Source organism: Nicotiana sylvestris, chromosome 5 (assembly GCF_000393655.2).
Source record: "Nicotiana sylvestris chromosome 5, ASM39365v2, whole genome shotgun sequence".
Taxonomy (NCBI): Eukaryota; Viridiplantae; Streptophyta; class Magnoliopsida; order Solanales; family Solanaceae; genus Nicotiana; species Nicotiana sylvestris.
This window is the reverse complement of record NC_091061.1, coordinates 116,766,031-116,787,309: the sequence shown is the minus strand read 5'-3', so window position 1 is coordinate 116,787,309 and position 21,279 is coordinate 116,766,031. Positions and strand designations below refer to the sequence as shown.

The 21,279-nt window shown below is 33.6% G+C and overlaps 1 protein-coding gene across 1 annotated transcript; it reads left to right on the top strand.

Annotated features, from left to right (window-relative positions):
- Positions 1-714: 714 nt before the first annotated feature.
- LOC104229592 (protein neprosin) lies at positions 715-7,869 on the top strand. The gene is made up of 7 exons (XM_009782247.2): positions 715-1,152; positions 1,259-1,345; positions 2,157-2,444; positions 3,691-3,861; positions 4,110-4,163; positions 6,474-6,620; positions 7,226-7,869. Exons 1-7 carry the CDS (start codon positions 946-948, stop codon positions 7,601-7,603), a joined length of 1,332 nt encoding a protein of 443 aa, XP_009780549.1. The 5' UTR covers positions 715-945; the 3' UTR covers positions 7,604-7,869.
- The last annotated feature ends 13,410 nt before the right edge of the window (positions 7,870-21,279 follow it).

The following is a 21,279-nucleotide window of genomic DNA, read 5'->3' as shown; positions in this document are numbered from 1 at the left end:
AAAATACATCGTCTTATTTGAAACGGAGGGAACACTTTTCATGAGAATACTTATAATTACCTTATAAATTATGTAATTGTATAAATATATTTTATACCGTTAGTACAAAAGAATTTGAACTCTCGTTTTTTTTAAAGAGAAAGAAAAAAGAAAAGAAAACGATATTCCCTTAGGTTCATAATAAATAAAAAATGGGAAGAGTATATATATATATATATATATATATATATATAATGAGAAGGAAAGCAATTAAGCAAAGGGAGAAAGGAGAGTATTAATGGTGAAGATTGTGTGGTGGCAGAGAGGCAGATGCAAATATTCAAGTTGTGAGAAGGCAAATTAATTAAAGAAGGTGCATGGGAGTGGGGATTGTTGAGAAGATGGGTAGGTCTGTATGATTTATTATTCCCTCTTTAATTACTTTACTACTACTTCTCCTTCATTAACTAAGCTTCTATCAACTCAAAAAAATAAATCTTTTATTTTTCTTGTTAATCTTCTTCTTCTATTAGTAAACTTTCTGCTGCTTTTAATTCCTTCGACTCGTCAGATCATCCATCATGTAAAAAAAAACAATGTTTATCTTTTGACTCTCTGTCGTCCATTTATATAAATTGTATGCAGATGTTGTTGCAGCTCTCAATCATCATCATCATTACCCTGAAACTCATTTAGGGTTTTGTCCTCAGTATATTAAATTTTCTTTCACCAACCTTTCTTTCTCAGCATTTAAACATTGTTTGAGTGTGTGAAAAGAAAAGGATGTTTCAGTGAAGGTCATTTTCTTAGTTTCCTTTTCTCTTTGCTAATTAAGAGAAGAAGGTCACTGTATTTTTTCTAGTAATGGTGCTGTAGTTTTTAATTTTCTCTTTCATTCCTTTCCTTTTTTTTCCCCACTCATACAAACTTTTGTGTTCTTTTCATTTCCTTTGGGCACTGAATGAAATGGACACTGTTGGAAGGAAGAGACAAGTTTTAGTACTACTCTTGTTTTGGTCTTTCTTCTTTTTGTGCCAAACATCTAAAGCAGCAGCTGCCAAAATTCCAAGTAATTTGAACTACACAAAGTATAGACAAGTTAGCAACTTAAGACTTGAAAGAATTGAAAGGCACTTGGACAAGATTAACAAGCCTTCTGTCTTCACCATTGAGGTGATGATACATCTTCTTTGTTTTTTATTTTCTTTTTTTTTTCTTGGAATATGTATTTCACGTGGAATATTATAGTGATGGTTGGATTTTCTTTTAAAATTTTCAGAGCCCAGATGGAGATATCATAGATTGTGTTCATAAAAGAAAACAACCAGCTTTAGATCATCCTCTTCTCAAGAATCACAAGATTCAGGTAAAATACCCCCTTTTTTTAGTTTTTTGTTGATCATAATACCTAAACCTAAATTAAACGCTACAACACCTACTTCTTCTTTCTTTGTGGGATTTGTTGCCAGCGCCAAGGGCGAAGCTGCGTTATCCTAAGGGCAGTCAATTGATCACCCTTCGTCGAAAAAGATTTTAGAGCTATATAATACATATTGAAAGGCAATCAGATCAGTTGAACACTTTTCATCAGAAAACTATATATATTATGTACATAAAAAATTTTATATAGATCAATATTTACTTCTTTTTACTCACATAATAATTTTATTAATTTTAAACACTCTTAGAGAAATTTCTAGCTTTGTCACCATTTTTTGCTCATTTATAGTGAATATTAGTATCGGAGTAGTTTTTATATACACCATCCGTTCTCTTTTACTTGTCCACTGTACTAAAAATATATTTTTACTTTTATATATCCACTATACTAAATCAAGAAAAAGACAATCCTTTTTCTTATTTTACCCTTATCATTAATTACTCATTCCCCAAATCATTTCCTAAGACTTTTGGAAATACTATCATTATTATGGATAAAATTGTAAAATATATATTTCATTTATTGTTTTTTAATTAAACAATATATAGCTAGCAAAAATGTGGCTTTTACCGGCTTCGTGGTGTAATAATAAGTATTTCAACTACCAACCACCTTTACTTTTACTTTTGTTTTTCTTTTCTTTTACTCACAAGCAACAAGCTAAATCATTAATTATTATATGGAGCTCATGATCAAAATAAATTTATAACTTCAAATCATTGCAATGTAAGTACAGAAGGTTCCACCAGAGATTCCAAAACTGAAGATGGTAAAAACAGACGGCGTGAGAGATGTAAGTAACAGTAGCAAAAGTAGTGATGAAAGATTGGGTGCAGTAAATTGGCAACTATGGCACAAAAATGGGCAGCGCTGCCCTAAAGGAACGGTTCCGATACGGCGGAGCAAAGTGAATGATGTGCTCAGAGCTAAGTCTTTGTATGATTTTGGCAAGAAAAAACGCCATGGATTACCTCTTGCTCGTCGTGTTGATGCTCCTGATGTTGTCAGTGGCAATGGCCATGAGGTACCTACTTTTGCCCATCTTTACATTTTTCTCTTTTTGTTGTTCTATATATGGATATGGGGGCAGCATTTTTGTCTAGTGTTATAGTGAAAAATGTAGTCTTTCTACCTTATTTAGACATTTTAACGTGTTTTAATTTGAAATTCTGAGGTAAAATGACGGGGAAACACGTAAGGGTAGCCTAATTGAAAATAAAGTGGGTAGAAATCACGAAAGATCAATGTTTAAATCCTCTAGGTGATTTAATCTCTTCTATTCTTCTTAAGTTTCGATTCCTGTATTGATAAGAAAAACAAGAATCCAATGAAATAGTTAAGTGCGCATAATACAAGTTTACTGAATGAAATACAACAAGGGATTTTTTTTTTCTCTTAAATAAAGATTATATGGGTCAAGTGCTGGTACAGTGGATTAAACTTTCCATTCCATTCCACTCCAACCGTACATATAGGAATTATCACAATTTGATAAAGAAACCTATGAAGCACTTACTAATTAATATTGGGATGTGATGTAATTGTTTGAAGATGATGGAACTACATATAGAAGTTAACAGCAGAGTAATGTCTTGTACGTGTTACAATTAAGACGAATGTACTACTAGGGGTGGTTGTAAGGTGTAAATGTCTCAACATAAAGTAAGTAATAAGGTGTAAATGTCCCAAGATAAATAAAGTAAATATGTACAATAAGCTATTTTAAGGTAGAACCTATGGGTAAAGAAAAAAACTATTTTGGTAGGGAAATAATTCATGAGGGATGATGAAAATTATCTTGACACCATTTCCTATGACCTTAATTATCGCAACTATGATGAGGTTGTTGCTAGCTGTTTCTCAACAAATTAAGTTATCGAAACTTCACTTTCTTTCTTCTGCATTTACTGCCCAATAGCAATTATTAGTTCATGTGAAGCTTAATCTATAGATGATGAATAATTTGTAATGATCGTTTGTTTATCTGAGGCAGAATCAAAATTTAAAATTTTTATATCAAAATGTGAGTTTTAAAATGTATCTTCTTTGTATTTTTTTTTTAGCTAAAAATCATGAAGTATGGCGAAGCTAAAATAATTACTAGAGGAATTAACCTAATTAGCCGGTCACTCAATCGCTTAAAGTAAATATAGCCGATGAAAAGATAACATATTTATAATTTATATATTATATGTGTATAATTTATATATATATATATATGTGTGTGTGACTAGAAAAAATAGTAATTGCGGACTTGATAAAATTTGTAGCACGCCATAGCATACACGGGAACCTCGCAAGAGATATATGGGGCAAAAGCAACAATAAACGTATGGGACCCATCAATTGAGGTGGTCAACGAATTCAGTCTCTCCCAGATTTGGGTTCTATCTGGATCTTTCGACGGCTCTGATCTTAACAGCATCGAAGCTGGCTGGCAGGTACTCCGTACTCCTTCCCACACACTATCCCCCCACTTTTTGCCTTTTTCTTTTTCTTCAGATAAATGAGTTTAATTTTTTACTCACAAAACTGCCTTATCCTTTCATAATGTAGTAAAGTTTTTATACTTTATTTATATTCGAATTCTGCTTCTTCTTTTTTTACATGTAATAAAATACTTTTATGCCGCTAAGGTAAGAAGAAAATAAATTTGAATTTCTAAAGCTTTCATTCTTCTACTAGTCAGGTTAGTCCGGAGCTGTATGGTGACAGCAGACCTAGATTGTTTACATATTGGACGGTCAGATTTCTCTCCCTTCCTTTACTTCTTTATTTTAATTAATAGTTTTTCTTCTTATGCTACTTTATTTATTGGTGTCATACCATTTAAATACATCAGCGGAATTAATATCAAATGAACTTTATATTTATTTTAGTGCAATATTTTTTTTCCTTCTATTGTTACAGTCAAAGAATGTAATTGACTCTTTAAATTAGTGGTGAATTAAATAAAAGCATACAAAGGGACTAGCTTTTATTTTTTTGGTGAAGAAACATCTACTAAGAATGGAATTTTATTCAATTGGAGGCTTCTTCTCAATATTTAGCGTTTAAGTGAGAGAAAAGTTCCACAAAGTATTTATGTAAACCATGTTTCGTCTATGAAATTTAACCACTTAATTAAGAGTTCCATTAGATTAATTTTAATTTGAAAGGGAAGATGGGAGATTCTTCCTTGAGGTAACACCCAATTATATTAATAATTAATTACTCCGTACTATCATTATACTATAGGAATCAAATGTGAATAAGCTGAAAGTCAACTTTGTCTTGGGTCAATGGAAACTTCCAACTTTTTTTTTTTTTTTTTTAAATTTGGGGAGCTTCGTACTTTGGAACTTGGAAGTTATCTACCTAATAAATTATGTCCCCTTTGGCTGTTGAGATTTTCTCAATCTACCATATAATTAATTAATTCACAACTCCCAATTCTATTGCTGACAAAATTGTAATCTGAATCTTGGCACATACAAAGGAAATTAAAAGAAAAATCTTACCCCCTGAATAAATTAAGGACAATAGGGTAGCTGGAAAAAAGAAAAAAAAAATACAGTAATCGCTTCTCTGTTTCATGATTTTCTTAATGAAATGTCTAGATCTCAATATAGTCAACTCCTTGCTAATTAATACTTTGATGATTAATTATTACTTAGTCGTTCTTATACTAAACTCAATTAAACAATAATTAAAGGATGCGCGGTTTCAGCCTTTGCAATTTCTATGGAGGGAAATTTTTTACACTATCAATATTATAAAGTTAACTCCTTAATAATATAATATGAGTAAGCACTTATACATGTGATTGCTCAAAGACCAGCTAAGGCCTAAGAGTATTAGCTAAGAAAAAAGAGAGTGAGGGTATAGAAAGAAAGAGGAAAGATTAAAAGGATTAAATTGAAACAACTAAAACTTAGAGCACTAGAATGGAAATAAAGTGAAAAAGGAAAAGAGAGGATGGAGAAGACAGAAAGGCATAGAAGAAGCACATGAGTGGTTAAGAGTCAACATTTAAAAAGCACATTAACCATGCAATGAATATTGGTTTTCCTACAGCTAGAGTACTGGTGTAAATGCAAGTGTGGTCCAAGAAAAAAGACTGCAAATTTTTAACTCAAAGTTTTCTTTGTTAATTAATTACTCTAGTACATGTGGAGCTGTGTAATGGTAAGGAATCTCTCTTGGAATTGAAGAGGAAATACAAATTATTGGGACTCCATTTTTCTTTCCCATATCCTTTTTTATCCGTTCTTTCATGAATTCCTTAGTTGCACTACTACTAGAATTGTTATTTATTGCACTAATAAATAAAAATGTAGGTTAGAGAAGTTTGATGTGATAACATTGACAAACCCCATTCATAAAAATTTGAACCGTCTTTTCTGGCGCAATGCATGCTAAATAATTAATACCTTCCTCACAAAGTTGTTGAACACTAACAAAGACAGGAATAGTAAACAACCATAAGTGAAAACGGAGAAGGAAGTAGAACCACCCATGATCATAAAAAAAGGACAATCCAGCGTACAAAAAATCTCACATTTTCGTGGGGTCGGAAGAATGTATTTCAAGAGGATATTATGTAGGCAAATTTACCTTGACACAAGTATCTTTGTCTGATTTCACGATTCAAACGTGTGACCATAGATCATAGTGTTAGTCAATACATGTTTGGACTAATACATGACTTGTATATATAGTTTTAAGGGGCATTTAGTTTACGGTTAGTTATGTGGAGATTGTAATGTAGAAATTATGTACTCGATGAATTATAACGCAATGATTCTTATACAAAAGAGTAGTAATGTGGGAAATTTTTATGAGGTAAACTATAACACATGGATTGTTATGTATAGATGACCTAATTTTAGAATATTTTTATCTTTAGATACTCTTATCAGTATATACCTAACTTTGAGAGCTCCTTCTGATTAAGCTCTTTATGATAGTATCTTCTTCTTCTTTTTTATGAAAACACATACACTTAACTATATATTATAATTATAAGTTAGAAAGACTAATGCGTACGATGTATTTGTTGGTATATGAACAGAGTGATGCCTATCAAGCAACAGGATGCTACAATCTACTATGTGCAGGATTTGTGCAAACAAATAGTAGAATTGCCATTGGAGCTGCCATTTCTCCAGTTTCTTCTGTTGAAGGAAATCAATATGATGTAACCATTCTCATTTGGAAGGTCCCTTCTACTTTCCCTTGCTTTCTATTAAAATTCAATTTGCCTTTCTAGGTTCTAAGTACATATAGAATTTTCAGACTATGAGGTAAAGTATGTCTACAATAACAGTGACATGATAATCTGAAGAATATATACCAAGCTAAATTTCTTTTTAGGATCACAATTCAATGAAGTAAGCGACAAATGCTATTATGGTCTGTCTTATGCAGTGCCATAGCCACACTACCAATGATGGTCAAGCCAATATCTTTTGTTGAAAAATTATAGTGTATATATAAGTCAAATATTATTTTATTCGGTTATATATATTGAATCCCCTTAATATAGTTGAGTGAGGCAGTCCTGTTATTCACGGGTTCAAAGTTATCTGCCAACTTTGTTTGCCAAAACTAAACAGAGACCACCTTGTATGGTCTATTTGACTCTTTTTCAAATAGTTTATACCTTTTATTCATATTTCTGGGTACGCCACTGCCACTCATCTTAAGGTATTATCTCTCTGGAAAAGGATGTCCTGCTTATAAAATAGTTATGTACAAAAGAAAAGAAGTTTCCATTTTTACAATCTACAAAAAAGTTAAATGTCTTATTGTTGTCAATTTTAGGATCCAAAGCTAGGAAATTGGTGGATGGTGTTTGGTGATAACACACTAGTGGGCTATTGGCCCGCCGAGTTATTTACTCATTTAGCAGATCGGGCCACAATGGTGGAGTGGGGTGGAGAAGTCGTAAATTCACGAGCCAACGGAGAACACACGTCCACTCAAATGGGCTCAGGCCATTTTGCTGAAGATGGGTTTAGAAAAGCTAGTTATTTCAGAAATCTTGAGATTGTGGATTCTGACAACAGCCTCAGCTCGGCCCAAGATATATCAATCTTAGCTGAAAACACAAATTGCTATGACATTAAAAGTGATTATAACAATGAATGGGGTACCCATTTCTATTATGGTGGGCCTGGTAAAAGCCCACAGTGCACGTGAAATGGGCCGAGTGTCTTTGATGAGGCAAAGTCTCTATCAGCAATCTGTGTTTTTTTTTTAGAGAGATTTAAATGGAAAGGGCTTGCTATTTCCAACTTTGTTTATGCTAATTCCACATTGGTTTTGTTCTTATGTCTATGTTTTGAGAGGAAAAAAATGTATGTATTAATTAAATAAGACAAATAGCATTAAACAGGTAAGGAAATAGCAAATATTCGGTTGGAATGGCTACTAGTACAAAATTTATTATCGTGGCTTTGAATCTATTATATGTATCAATTTGTTTTTTCATTAATTGTCACTTGATCAGTTGGTCTTTTATATAGTATCATTTCCAGAAAAACCAAAGTATTTCTCTGATACTTTATGTATTTAAAGAAAGTAAAATGCATATGGTACACAAACAAGTTTAGAGTTGCCATCCACTCTTGAAAATGATGGAAGTGTTAGGTTCAACAGTCATCAAAAGCAAGCAATACATGATGGTTGCTCACTCATGGGATACTGCATGAATCAAAAGCTCGCAATCACATTTGTTTGCCAAAAGACAGATTAAAATTATTTTCAATGCAATTTCAAATGACAATAGCACTAAACAGGCTTAGTAAAATATAACGGTATGACCGGTCGTTTGAGTACTAGCTTTAACTTCAGAGTTTCGAGACCTCCTGTACATACATTTGATGTTTATTGATTTGCGTGCGTGGTCCGTGTTGTTTTTGGAAAGTTTTTAGAAGAAAATGTGATTTTTTGAGTTTAAAAGATGCTAGAGTTAACCACGGTCAATATTTTTAGTAAACAACCTCGGATCAGTGTTTGGACGATAGATAGGTTCGTATGATGTTATTGAACTTGTACATAAATTGGTTGGGGTCCAGGGTGACCCGAGCACATTTCGGCACATTATGTGAAAAATTAAAAAATTTGTTTAAACTTGAAAATCTTAAATTTTGATGATAAATTCTTGTTGTGTGATGTTAATTTGGTGATTTAAGTGAGCGAGCAAGTTCATAGGATGTTATTACACTTGTGTGCATGTTTGATTTGGAGCCCGAGAGGCTCGGGAGAGTTTTGGATACTTAGCGGACTCATTTTTGGCTTAAAAAGAATGTTGGTATATCATGTCTGCAGGTCTCGCATTTGCGAGAACCTATTCGCAAATGCAAGGTCAGTGTCGCATTTGCGATACTAGGGGAGTTGAGTCAACTTCAGCTTTTGCGATATTAATTCCGCAAATGCGATGGTCGGGATGTTCGCATTTGCGAATTTTGTGTCGCATTTGCGACTCTGAGGAAATTGGGGCAGATCCGCATTTGCGATAGTTTCATCGCATTTTCTATGATAGCAGGCGCAAAGATTTTTTCGCTTTTGCAATAGTCGTAATTGAGAACTAAGTTTCGCAATTGCAATATTTGCAGTTGGGTAAAAGAGAAAAAAATCAAGATTTAGCTCATTTCACAGTATTTTTCAACCCTAAACTCCATATAGGAGTTTTTTGAAGAGGATTTTCTTCCCAAATTTTATTGGTAAGCATCTTTAACAAGTTTTTAATCAATTTCAACTACTTTTTCATGACTTTTAACATCAAATCTAAGAAATTCATGGTAGAAACTAGGAGTTTGGGTAGAATTTGGAAATTTGTAAAATGGAGATTTAGACCTCAAATTAAGGTCGTATTTCGAAACAAATCGCATATCCAGGCTCGGGGATAAATGAGTAATCGAATTTTGGTTCGAGTCTTGAATTTGGACCAAGCAGGCCCGAGATAGACTTTTGTTGGCTTTTAAGATTTTGGTCATGATTGCACTTATATTGATTGGGGATATTTTCTTTAGCATTATTTGACTTTGGTAGATGATGATTGACTAAGTTTTGATCGTTTTGTGGATTATTTCTATAAAAGATGGTATTGGATTGTAAAAATTATCTCGAAATGAGGTAAGTATCTTGCCTAACTTTGTTGGGGGAATTTTTTCTATTAATTGGTATTGTTTGCTACATGCGGGGATGATGCATATATGAGGTGACGAGCGTATATGTATATGACAAGGTTAATCTTGCTTGGGGGCAGATTATACGATTATTTATGCCTTTTTGGAATATGTGACCTTCTTGCTTCATATTTTACTTGACTTCTAGATTAATATGAATATGAAGTTAAATGCTAGAAACTATGATTCAGCTTATTATGACTTGATTATAATTTGACGGACTTTTTGTGAAACTATTGATGTGCTAAATTCGGTTATCACTATACATAATCACAAATACATCGCTACAATTGTTATTCTTGAGATATTTGGTTTCCATACTTGAGTTGAAGATCGCTTTTGAGATTCGTTCAGAATAACTGAACAATAAGGTTCTTGAGATTTGTTGAATTATTATTGGCTTGAAAGCTGTGATTGATGTTCATTTGGAGTATTTGCTTAATCACTCTTCTTGATGTTATTCGTGCACTCTTCCTTCATTGCTTGTTATTGCTATACATATGCTTGATGAGGAAGAGTGTAAAGCACGAAGGGTAATGTCGTGTCATTGCATATACATTATCATGTGTGGAAGAGTGTAAAGTACGAAGGGTGATACCATGCCATTGCATATACATTATCATGTGTATTGGTAGAAAAATAGGCATGAAACGTGGATTAACGGATTGGTGACAGGTGGAATTTGTATTAGGTTAATGAAGAAGAATGATGAGGCATGGTTAAAATACTCGCGAAATTTATGAAAGAAAGCACCGTACATGACAGTTGGAAAAGAAGAAATAGGCACAAGATGCATGATGATCATAAAAGAGGAAGATTCATGAACAATTATAAATATGAAAAAGGAATCAGCATTATCCCTGATTACGCGCGATTACCTATTATTACCCTAGCCGTTACGAGTAATTTTAGCAACATGCAATTAATATTAGTAACGGCTAGGAATTAAGTAAAGGAACCGTTACATCTGTGTATCCTTATATAAGGGCCCTTATCTTATCTTGTACGATCATGAAAATATTCTCAAATATATGCAATCAGTCTTTTACTTTTATATTTCTACTTGATTGAAGATTCCGATCCATAATTCTGGGGAGAAAATAGCGATCATCAATAAGATTTCATTTCTTCATTTTTCATTTTAATTGTTTGTTTTATTCTCGCTTTTTTGGAAAAGTGAAGTAAATTTGGTCATTAGAAACCCGATTTTTCTTTATAATTGACTTTGATCGCAAAAATTATTTTTTGGTTAAATAAATTGGTGCCGTTACCGAAAATCTGATAATCGGTTCACTTTACGTATTTTATCATTAGCAATAAAGCATGTTTATAAATACTAACGAAATTGCAAGTCTTAAATCACCATACGAAACTATTCCCGGGCTCGTCCCAAACGGACCTCGATTACACCAAAACCAACTTCAAACCAAATTTAAAGAACTTGAAAAACCTTCAATGTGCCGACAACAATATTAAGTGCCGAAACGTTTTTGGGTCATCAAAACCCGATCCGAACATACGTCAAAGTCCAAACTTATGATACAAACCTATTGGGACCATCAAATCCCGGTTCCGAGGTCGTTTACTATAAATGTTGACCCAAATCAAACTAACCCTTTTAAGCCAATAATAAGGAACTAAGTGTTCTGATTTCAGCCCGAACCCTTCCAAACTCGAACTAATCATCCCGCAAGTCATAAAACAGTAAAAGCACACACGGAGAGTCTTATTTAAGGGAATAGGGATCTAGAAAGAAAAACGACCGATCGGGTCATTATATTTACTTACCATATTTTATACTTGTCTACTTGACGTCATCACGACCTATAGCGGAAATTGGGTCATAACGGTTCAACTCAATTTCGACCTAAATTTCAAAAATTTACTCAAAAATTTCACCAAATTGACTCTAACTTTAGCCACAACCTCCAATCAATATTCAAACTAAACATTATGGCTTAAGAAAAAAATTGAAAAAACATGAGAACTCCGTTGAATAATTGAAAAAGGAACCAATGAAATTTTTAAATTTTTTTAAAAGGACCAAATTATAACAGTATGCTGCTACATTATATTGTATAATATAACAATATATTGTTGGAATAAATTGTATACTAAAATAGTATATTTTTATACCATTTTGGTTTACAAGTACAAATTTATCTTCTTCGTTAGTTCAACTCAATTTCGACCTAAATATCAAATTTCTACTCAATTTTTTCAGCAAATTAATTCAAGTTTTAGCCACAACCTTCGATTAATATTCAAACTAAATATTTTGGCTTAAGAAAAAATTTGAAATAACATGAGAACTTCGTTGAAGAGAATTTTCAAAGAGTTTAAAAAGACCAAAATATAACAGTACAATGTTACATTATATTGTATACAGTAATAGTATACTATTAGAATAAATTGTATATCAGAATACTATATTTGTATACTATTTTGGTGTACAATACAAATTCGTCTTCTTTGCTAGTTCAACTATATTTCAATCCGAATTTCAAAAGTCTACTTTAAAATCTCCATCAAAGTGGCTTAAACTTTAGCTACAACCTTCAATCAACTTTTCAAACAAAACCCATGCAGAATCAGATCAAAATAATTATAAACTCAACAAATCAAGTTTATGAGTTTCAAGCTTCAAGATCCTTTAACGGTAAATTTAATTTGTTTTTTTTACAATCAATCTCCAAAAATTAACATAAAATGTACACATTACCTAATGAGTTTCAGCTTCATAATACTACAAAAAATTCACACCTGGCAGTTTGAACTCATTCATATGGAGTTTCAATTATTTTTTCTTCAGATCTGAAACTCCATCCACTATTTTTATGTGATAACGATTGATAAACAGTTGAATAGAAGATTATCACGGTATAGTACTCTCGATAGCGACGATAGAGGTTTATGGTGGTATTTACATGGTTGTGGATCTTTAAAATGGGGAGGAAAGGTTAGCAGATGTTCAAAGAAGACTTGGGATGGTTAGGCTGGTAATTAGTTTCAGTTAAACGGGTATACACTGTAATATATTTAACATTGGGTAAAAACGTGTAAATATTTATATTATATTAAAAGGAGAGTAGTGAAACATGTGGTTAAGCCAAGTGGCAAGCCAAAATGAAGCCACTTGGCAATTTTAAGACAACATTAAAAATTTAAATTATAAATGGAAACATATTTAATGGAAGTAGTAGTACAAGATTTTCTATAGGTATCTTTAATTAAATTTGTGTATAATCCAGTTATGGTAGGTATCCTTTTTTGAGCAAGAATCAATTAAAATTTCGTTGAAAATCTTATACACTAATTTTAAGTTGAAATAGTAATTCTTTATTTAGTACAAGTTTTGTATCTAACCTTATTTGTGAACAATATACATTATTATAGGTATCTTTAATTAAATTTTGTGTATAGTTCAGTTATGGTAGGTATTCTTTTATAAGAAAAAAAATATTTAAATAAATATTTTGTATAAAATCGATAGTTCATATCCAACGATCCCTTACTATTGAAAAAATATTTATTATAAATTTTACTTTAGAGCTAAAAACATTTTTTTAGAAACATGTGATGTAATTAAATTATTGAATTCCAAATATTTGTTAATGCAGACTTTATATGATGAGGTTTAAATTTATTGAAATGAATCTTGCAAATGTTTTGAAAAATGATTTTTAAAGAAAAAAGACTCCTAAATTGCCATATCTCTTGCATATCTTTTACACTATTATCCTTAATGAAAAATATAGTTAAATAAATCACTCAGATAATTAATTAAGAATAACAAGGTAATCAATCACGTCAAGTGGTGTGATAAGAAAAAGTTAAAGTAAAAGTTAATAAACATTATAATAAAAATATTGAATTTAGATTAAAACATATTTAAATTGAGATAAAGAAAATTTAAATTGAAGGATAAAAGTTTTTGAATTGAAAGATAATCTTTTTTTGAATTAAGATTCAAAAATCAAGTTTGATTGAAAGAAGCATTATGATACTATTAAAAAAATTGCAGATCTTATCGATTTTTCTTCGTCTTCATTGTTGTTGGATTTTCTTTTATGAATCAAGATCTGTAAATGTGTAAATATAGTATTTATATATTGTGTATCTATATTTGTTAGAGATGTGATACTATATGATATATTATAGGAATATGATATTTTTAGAATATTCTTAGGAGAGATTTTAGGGAGTATGAGCTTAAACTCATGTATATATAATCTTCTTTCTGGGAAAGAGAAATCAAGTTCGATCCATCTAAAAGTTGTGCAATCTCTAATGTATTATTTTTCCCATTGAAGCAGTGGTAGTACGGTGAATTCTCCTTTTCTTTCTTATTTATGAAGCTTCGAAAAAATTCTATAACTATGATATGATATTGTTCTTAATGTTTAATTCATTCATTTTCCAAAATTATATCATCATTTCTTAAAAGTAATTAGTATGATTTTCTGGTGAATTTGAATTGTTATAAGGTTCATCAAGTTGATATAAAATGAAGGCATTCTGCGTTGTTCATAATTGGATAATGTGTATGCGCTATATGTAATTACAGATAATTATTGTATTTAAATTTTTAGTCAAATATTTTATAATATCATCTATCATTTATTTTGACTATTTTGATTTCAACAGACTTCCTGTTTGGTTAAAGAACATAGAAAATACTCTTTAGAATATCTTCAAATAAATAGTAATAGCTACAACTATTAAATTTTAGAGAACCTGTGATCTTTGTATGGTAATTATCTCAATTGATTGGATCTATTTGATGCATTGTTCTTTAAAATAGAGCACCAAGGACCGAGAACAACTTCTTTGTAATATAAGATGATATCGATTATCTCTTGAGTTATTTTCTCGTTAGTGTACGCATTGAAAGAACATGATTTGAAATGGTATAGAAATCTAGAAATAATGTCGAATTGAATTTTACTTTGTCTTTACTATGACTTAATTCTCATTTGCTTATTTTCAAACCTTTTTATGCACTTTTTTTTTACTTTTGCAAATAATAGAAGATGTTATTTGTATGGTATGTCAGGAATATAATTATTCAGATTTTTTTACTACTTTTCTTTATTTAAATAGTAGTAATTTAACAGTTACAAAATTATTGAGCATTTAGAATAATAAAGATCAAATTACTTTTAAACAAAAATTATTTTACTGTTCTGTCATAGCTAAACTTAATTTTATTTCTCTTTTTACCATTTTTTTTGCCTTTTCAACCGATTGAATTTTACTGAATCAATGAATTCCTAGCTATAAAATAAGAGTGTGAAAACTGTCACACCTCCTTTTTACCTACACCCCGTAAATGGCATAAATTCAAGGGAGTTTTTTCAATTAAAGGACAATCAAAACGGGATCGTTTTTTAAAAATCAGAGTCACCACTTGGGAGGTTTATGGTGTCCCAAGTCACCGGAAAAAAATCCCGAATTGAGGAAGTTGACTCTGTTCTATAGCCTGCGAACACAGAAATCCGGGTAAGGAATTCTGTTAACCCGGTAGAAGGTGTTAGGCATTCCCGAGTTCTGTGGTTCTAGCACGGTCGCTTTGATCATACTTGGCTTATTAAAATTGTTTAATTACTGACTTTAGATCCTATGTGCATTTACCCTTTACCGCTTTAAAATCACTTGATTACTCGTAGTTAAAGAATTGAGTTACGCGTACGTATACTCTTTCCCTTTGGCGCGTCAAAAATCATGTCATGCGAACGTGTCCACAATTAATAACACTTTATTATTATATAAAAAGATTTGGCCAAAGTTGCGCGTATCTAAAGCAAACTATAAACACTTGTCATTTTGTATGATTAAATGGTATACGATGCACCTCGGACTATATGAGCTAATTTAATTAATACCCTACGAAAACCCGTTTTTATTATTAAGAATGTTTGTTCGAAGTTGCGCGAACGCACACTCCGAATTGGTTTTTAGAATTGTAATCATGTCACGCGAACGTGTACACAATCACAATTGTATTTTAACGGCCCTAAAGGTTTCTCCACGAATATTTGTTATTTTACATCTACATTGTGAAATCAACACATAAGCCATTAGTTTACTAAATGTCTAACTATGGCTTGTCTCAGATCTATTTGGCGGAATCCAATTAATTAAGCACTAATGGAATTCGAACCCTTACTATCGCATGAGTAACTTAATCCGAGCTCGTTCGACTATAAGGCTGTCACCAAAATGACACTCATTCAATCAGTAAGCGAGCCCAAATAAGACAGGCCCAAATTACAAAATACAACAGAAGTCCGGACTGAAATTTATAGCACGTCGAAGGCGCGGGGCCAACGTTAAAGGCCTAATTGCGAGCTCCAACGCAGATCATACCCAGGAACCCAGCATTGTACATACTTTATTGAATATCAATCAGCTAAAACAATGTTGAGCAGTGACTAAACCAACTTCTTTTTTTTTCTTAATTATTCAAACATAGAGCAACTAGACTCATAATTTCAATCATGTTTGCGCCTCAGGCCCACATCTGTCTTGGACTCACAAGGCCATCTCGCAAGAAAATGAACTTTGGGCCCAACGAGCCCAAGTCAAATTTCAAGATAATCTGCTAGAAGCTTTAAGACTCGATATCGAGTCTCCTCAGCAACGAACAATGTATGTCTAATAAACAGGCCTCAATCTGCAAGTGTATAGCTGAACTAAAGAAAACTGGACAGCATGCATTCAAGCCAACAACACTGGTCTCAACAGACCCAAAATAGACCTGAAATATACTTGGCACCACTAAAATTCTTTGCGATAATTCTCTACTGCTCCTACACATGATCAAGACCCTTCAACATTCAAGTTAAGCGAGTGAAAGGGAAGCCTTTATACAACACCATAAAGAATCTAAAAGGTACGACAATAAACTAAATAACTTATGTGAACCTAGTAGGAACATGAAGACAATATATAATAAATATCACAACTGGTAAGGTAATAGGGAAAGGGCAGCGATCAATTTCTTCAACTCGAACTACATAATTCAAGCACAATTGCCATACAAAGCTTCATTTCCGTTCAAGGTTTGAAGGAAATACCTGGAAATTGAAAAGCAAAACAGAGAAATGAGGAATCAGTAATGGACTCAGTAGCAGGAACAGGAATCAACAACAAAATCAGCCCAGAAATGATTGAGAAAAGACTACTTTAGCCCAGTTTGCACCCACAGTGATATCACACACAGCTCAAAACCAAAATCTACCCAATAGTGAACCAAAAACTTGTATACTAAACATATTCAGCTCCTTTAAAACTTCAGTTGTTCAGAACTTGTCACAGAATCAGTACCACAAGAATTTCCCAAAGATTTTCAATGGAACAGTACTTTTGTTTTTTTAGCCGTTTCTGATTTCTTTGATCTTTCAGCCCTTTTTTCTCTAAGGTGTAAAAAACTGTCTTGAATGAGAAGAAAGCTTTCTTTTTAAAGGCTGAGGGTCTGCTGTGTGCCTTCCAAGGCAAGGCAGTCAGAGTTTTTTTCAAAATACCCTCGTAGGGCATCTTTTAAAACTGATTTTGGGACAGCTGTCCATTCCTTTCAGATATTTTCAATTTACAACCTATTTTCCCTAACCATTTTGGGCAGCTGTCCATTTAGGAAGCTTCCCATCAATTATTAAAGATTCTTTAAGTTGAAACAATGTCCAAATTACCCCCTAAAGTTCCCCATTATTCACTTACCCCCCTTAAATTCTGAATGCTCACAATCTCAATAACAACAAACAAACAGGCTGACACTTTCAAACAAATTGAAATCCAAAACAACTATTGAAATTATGAGAAACTAGCTTGAATACCCTTCACACATAAACATAAATTCAGAAAATGTTCTTGAAACAAGAATTAATGCGAACGATGAACTATACTTGACTTAGTTCCAAAATTAATTCACAAAATGTGAAATGAAACCCAGCGGAAAAAAAGAAAATCTCGTGAATTGAAATCAAATTAAACTCAAACCTTACGAAGCCGATTGTCATCGACAACTACACAAATAAGCTAACTAACAAACTTGCAATCAGAACATAATGCAATTAATCAAGAGACGAAAATTCTGGAAAGCTGTAAAACAAATAACCAAGCAAACAAATAGAAGAGATCAACAGAAACCAATCGATGCAAAGGGAAATTATCCCAAACCTGCTTTGGCAAGAACCGCATGAACTCGAACAACCTTGGAGGAGACAGTGAACCTTTGACGGTCATTAATCGGTTGTCCTTAACAAAAGACAAATGATTAATGACGGTATTAGGTTCACTTGACCTTGCTAAGCCAGAAAGGAATCCAAGGAGAAACTTGGCTATCCGGCCTTCTGCTTTACCACTGACGGACCATTTTGAAACGAAACAAACAGGCAGGAAGGACATGAGGGGTTGCATGGTGTGATTTTGGGTGGATCTGGGAATTTTAGGGTTTCTGGTGCTAACCTCAGATCTGAGATTCGAGGCGGTGGAAGGGGATTCGAGAGGAACTGTTTGGAGATTTGGGATGGGGAGGTGGAAAGGAGTTCATGGTGTTAATTTGGTGGCGATTGGACGCCGGCTCCACCACCGGACGGTGGGGAATTTTGGGGCGGCTACTAGTGTTTGGGGGCAGGGTTCTGAAGTTGGGGATGTTGGGACGATGAACTGAGGGGGGGTGCGTATTCAGACATATATATACTCCCCCAGCTTTAGTTCTGAGCCGTTCGATCAAGTGAGGATCAACGGCTCAGATTGACACTGGTCGAAACGATATCGTTTCGCGTGAAAGGGGAACCCGGACCGGGTATAGCGGGTTTGGGCTAGAATTGGGCAGGTACGAGGGGGGCAATTGGGATGAAGGGGGATTTACATAAATGGCCCAAATCGAATTTCCCTTTGTTTTTTTGAATCTTTTCTTCTTCTTTTTTTCAATTTCCAAATTTCTTTTCTTTCCAAAATTAGAAATAAATCCTAAATTAATTATTAAAACTAATATTATCCTATCAAATTAAACTTATTAACCTCTAAAAATAATTACCATACTAATTAAATACCAACTTAAATAAAGCTAACAAAATTTGAGAAATTAAAATTAAAATGCAAAAATGAACTTTTTTTTTTGTGATTTTCCAGTTTTATAAACACTAAATTACTAATTATTTCAAACATGCAAAAATTAAATCCTAAATGCAAATGCAGCATATTTTGTATTTTTTTATTAATTAACAAACGAAATGCACAGACAAAAAATGCAAATAATTAACAGCAAATGCCACAAAATCCACAAAATTGCAAATAATAAAATGAAATTACTTTGTTTTGAATTTATGGGAGTATTTCATGTAGGGCAAAAATCACATGCTCACAGCTGCCCCTCTTTCTTCGAAAACACGAAGAGTTTTCGTGAAAAGATAAAGTTAGCGGATACGAGCGATTTTTGCCCATTTGAATACTCCGTGGGAAGCATTTTTGAAAGATTTGACCGCACCCTGCCTCTGAGGTTGCCTACATATCCTTGGCTAAAAAGGAATCAGGTCAGTGCAGTTCGGAAAGTTTTGGTAGTTGGGACTACCATGAAGCTGTGATTTCACTGTTGCTGCTGCTACTGCTTACTGAACCTTCTTATTACACCATGTCAAAATAAAACAAAAAGATATACTAGACTATGATCTATGGATTACAAAAGTCCTATCTATATCTTCAAACTTGATTTTGTGCTTCTTGTTGTTCTCCATTCTTTCGGAGACATCCGTTTGTTGTCATCTTGAATTGTAAACTGAGATGTTTTCCCCTTCTTCAGGTGGGTGCCTGACTGCTGAACTTGATATGTATTCTCTGCTCTCCAGGCGGGCTCCTGACTGCTGACTTGAAAGTATTCCCTGCTTTCCAGGCGGGCTCCTGACTCCAACTTGAAATGTATTCCCTACTCTTCAGGCGGGTTCCTGACTTCAAAATAAACAAAACAAAGAATTTGAAAGCTAAAACTTAAATTGTACTCCCTTGTTCTCCAGGCGTGCTCCTGACTGCTGTGCTTGAAAGTATTCCCTGCTCTCCAGGCGGGCTCCTAACTTCAACTTGAAATGTATTCCCTTGTTCTCCAGGCGGGCTCCTGACTTCAAAATAAATAAAACAAAGAATTTGAAAGCTAAAACTTAAATTGTACTCCCTTGTTCTCCAGGCGGGCTCCTAACTGCTACGCTTGAAAGTATTCCCTGCTCTCCAGCAGGGCTCCTGACTTCAACTTGAAATGTATTACCTTGTTCTCCAGGCGGGCTCCTGACTTCAACTTGAAATGTATTCCCTTGTTCTCCAGGCGAGCTCCTGACTTCAACTTGAAATGTATTCCCTTGTTCTCCAGGCGGGCTCCTGACTTCAACTTGACAAAAACAAAGCAAATTTTCTGCCCCAGTTTGGTGGCTGGGGACAGATGTGATTGTAAAACTAAATCATATTACCAAGTATTACTAAGAATTGAAAGCTAGGTCTCATTATTCAGGAGGGTCCTAAAAACTCCTAATTGAATCCTATCTCGAACATGCACACTTCTAAATCAACTTATATTCCTTTGGGATGCATTTATGCTAAATTATGTTATTTCTGAACTTTAAACTAAGTCCCATTTTCCAGGAGGGTCCTGAAAATCAAAACAAACCTGTTTGGTGACTGCCTTTCTCCAAGGAGAGTTTCTCCGGAACAACCGAAATTTCCTGCCCCTGTTTCAATCAAAGAAAATTTTGTCAGTTTAAAATGGTGGTTAGCTGATGGCATTCTTGCTGAAGATCTTTCCGCTGCATTGTTTTGTTCTGACTGGCTTCTCTGAACTGGCCCTGAACCGCTTTGACTTCCTGACTGACTTTCAAACCCCGTGACTTTGATGAGCCAAGTGTTCTATACCCCCGCTGTTGTCTTACCTCTGACCCCTTTATCGGAACTTTTGCGTCTCCCATGACATTACCAAACCATTCCACTGATGAAGCTTCCGGTTATTTCTTGTATTCTCCTCTTTCGTCGTGTTATTCTTAGTATGCTTTGCCCATTCCGTGCTTTGTAATTTGGAAGTAGGTAGTGAGCTTTGAAATTCTTTTTCACTTGCTTTGAATAAGACTGACATTGAAACATCTTAGCCAAATAAACCCAAAAGAAAATGAAATGCAATGACTTTGCGGGTTAAGGATAGGAAGAATCCAAAACCAGATGACTACTACAAAGAGAAAAAGAAAAAGAAACTTATCTGAGTGGGACAGCTGGTATCGATGATCATGACATGCATTTTGGATTAATCGACCCAATTTGTCCAACCAATTAACTTTCAGTTGCCGTACTTTGTTGCCCCAGAATTCCCATGACCTGACTACTTTACCCAAACCTCGACCTTGTTCGTCCTGCGGTGCCCTGAAACAGTTTTCCCACCAACAGACCTTTCTCACTTGTTGACTTTTCAACTTAGTGTCGCATCAAGGTGCCCGTGAGGGTTTTCACCAATAAGACTCTCTCATTTTAATTTCTTTCAACTCCCGTCGTCTTACGGTGCCTGTGAAGGTTTTCACCAATAAGACCCTCTCATTTTATTTCTCTCAACTCCTATTGCCTTACGGTGCCTGTGAATGTTTTCACCAATAAGACTCTCTCATTTTTATTTTTCTGCTTGAACCAGAGTGTTGCCCCTGACATGAATTACCTTTG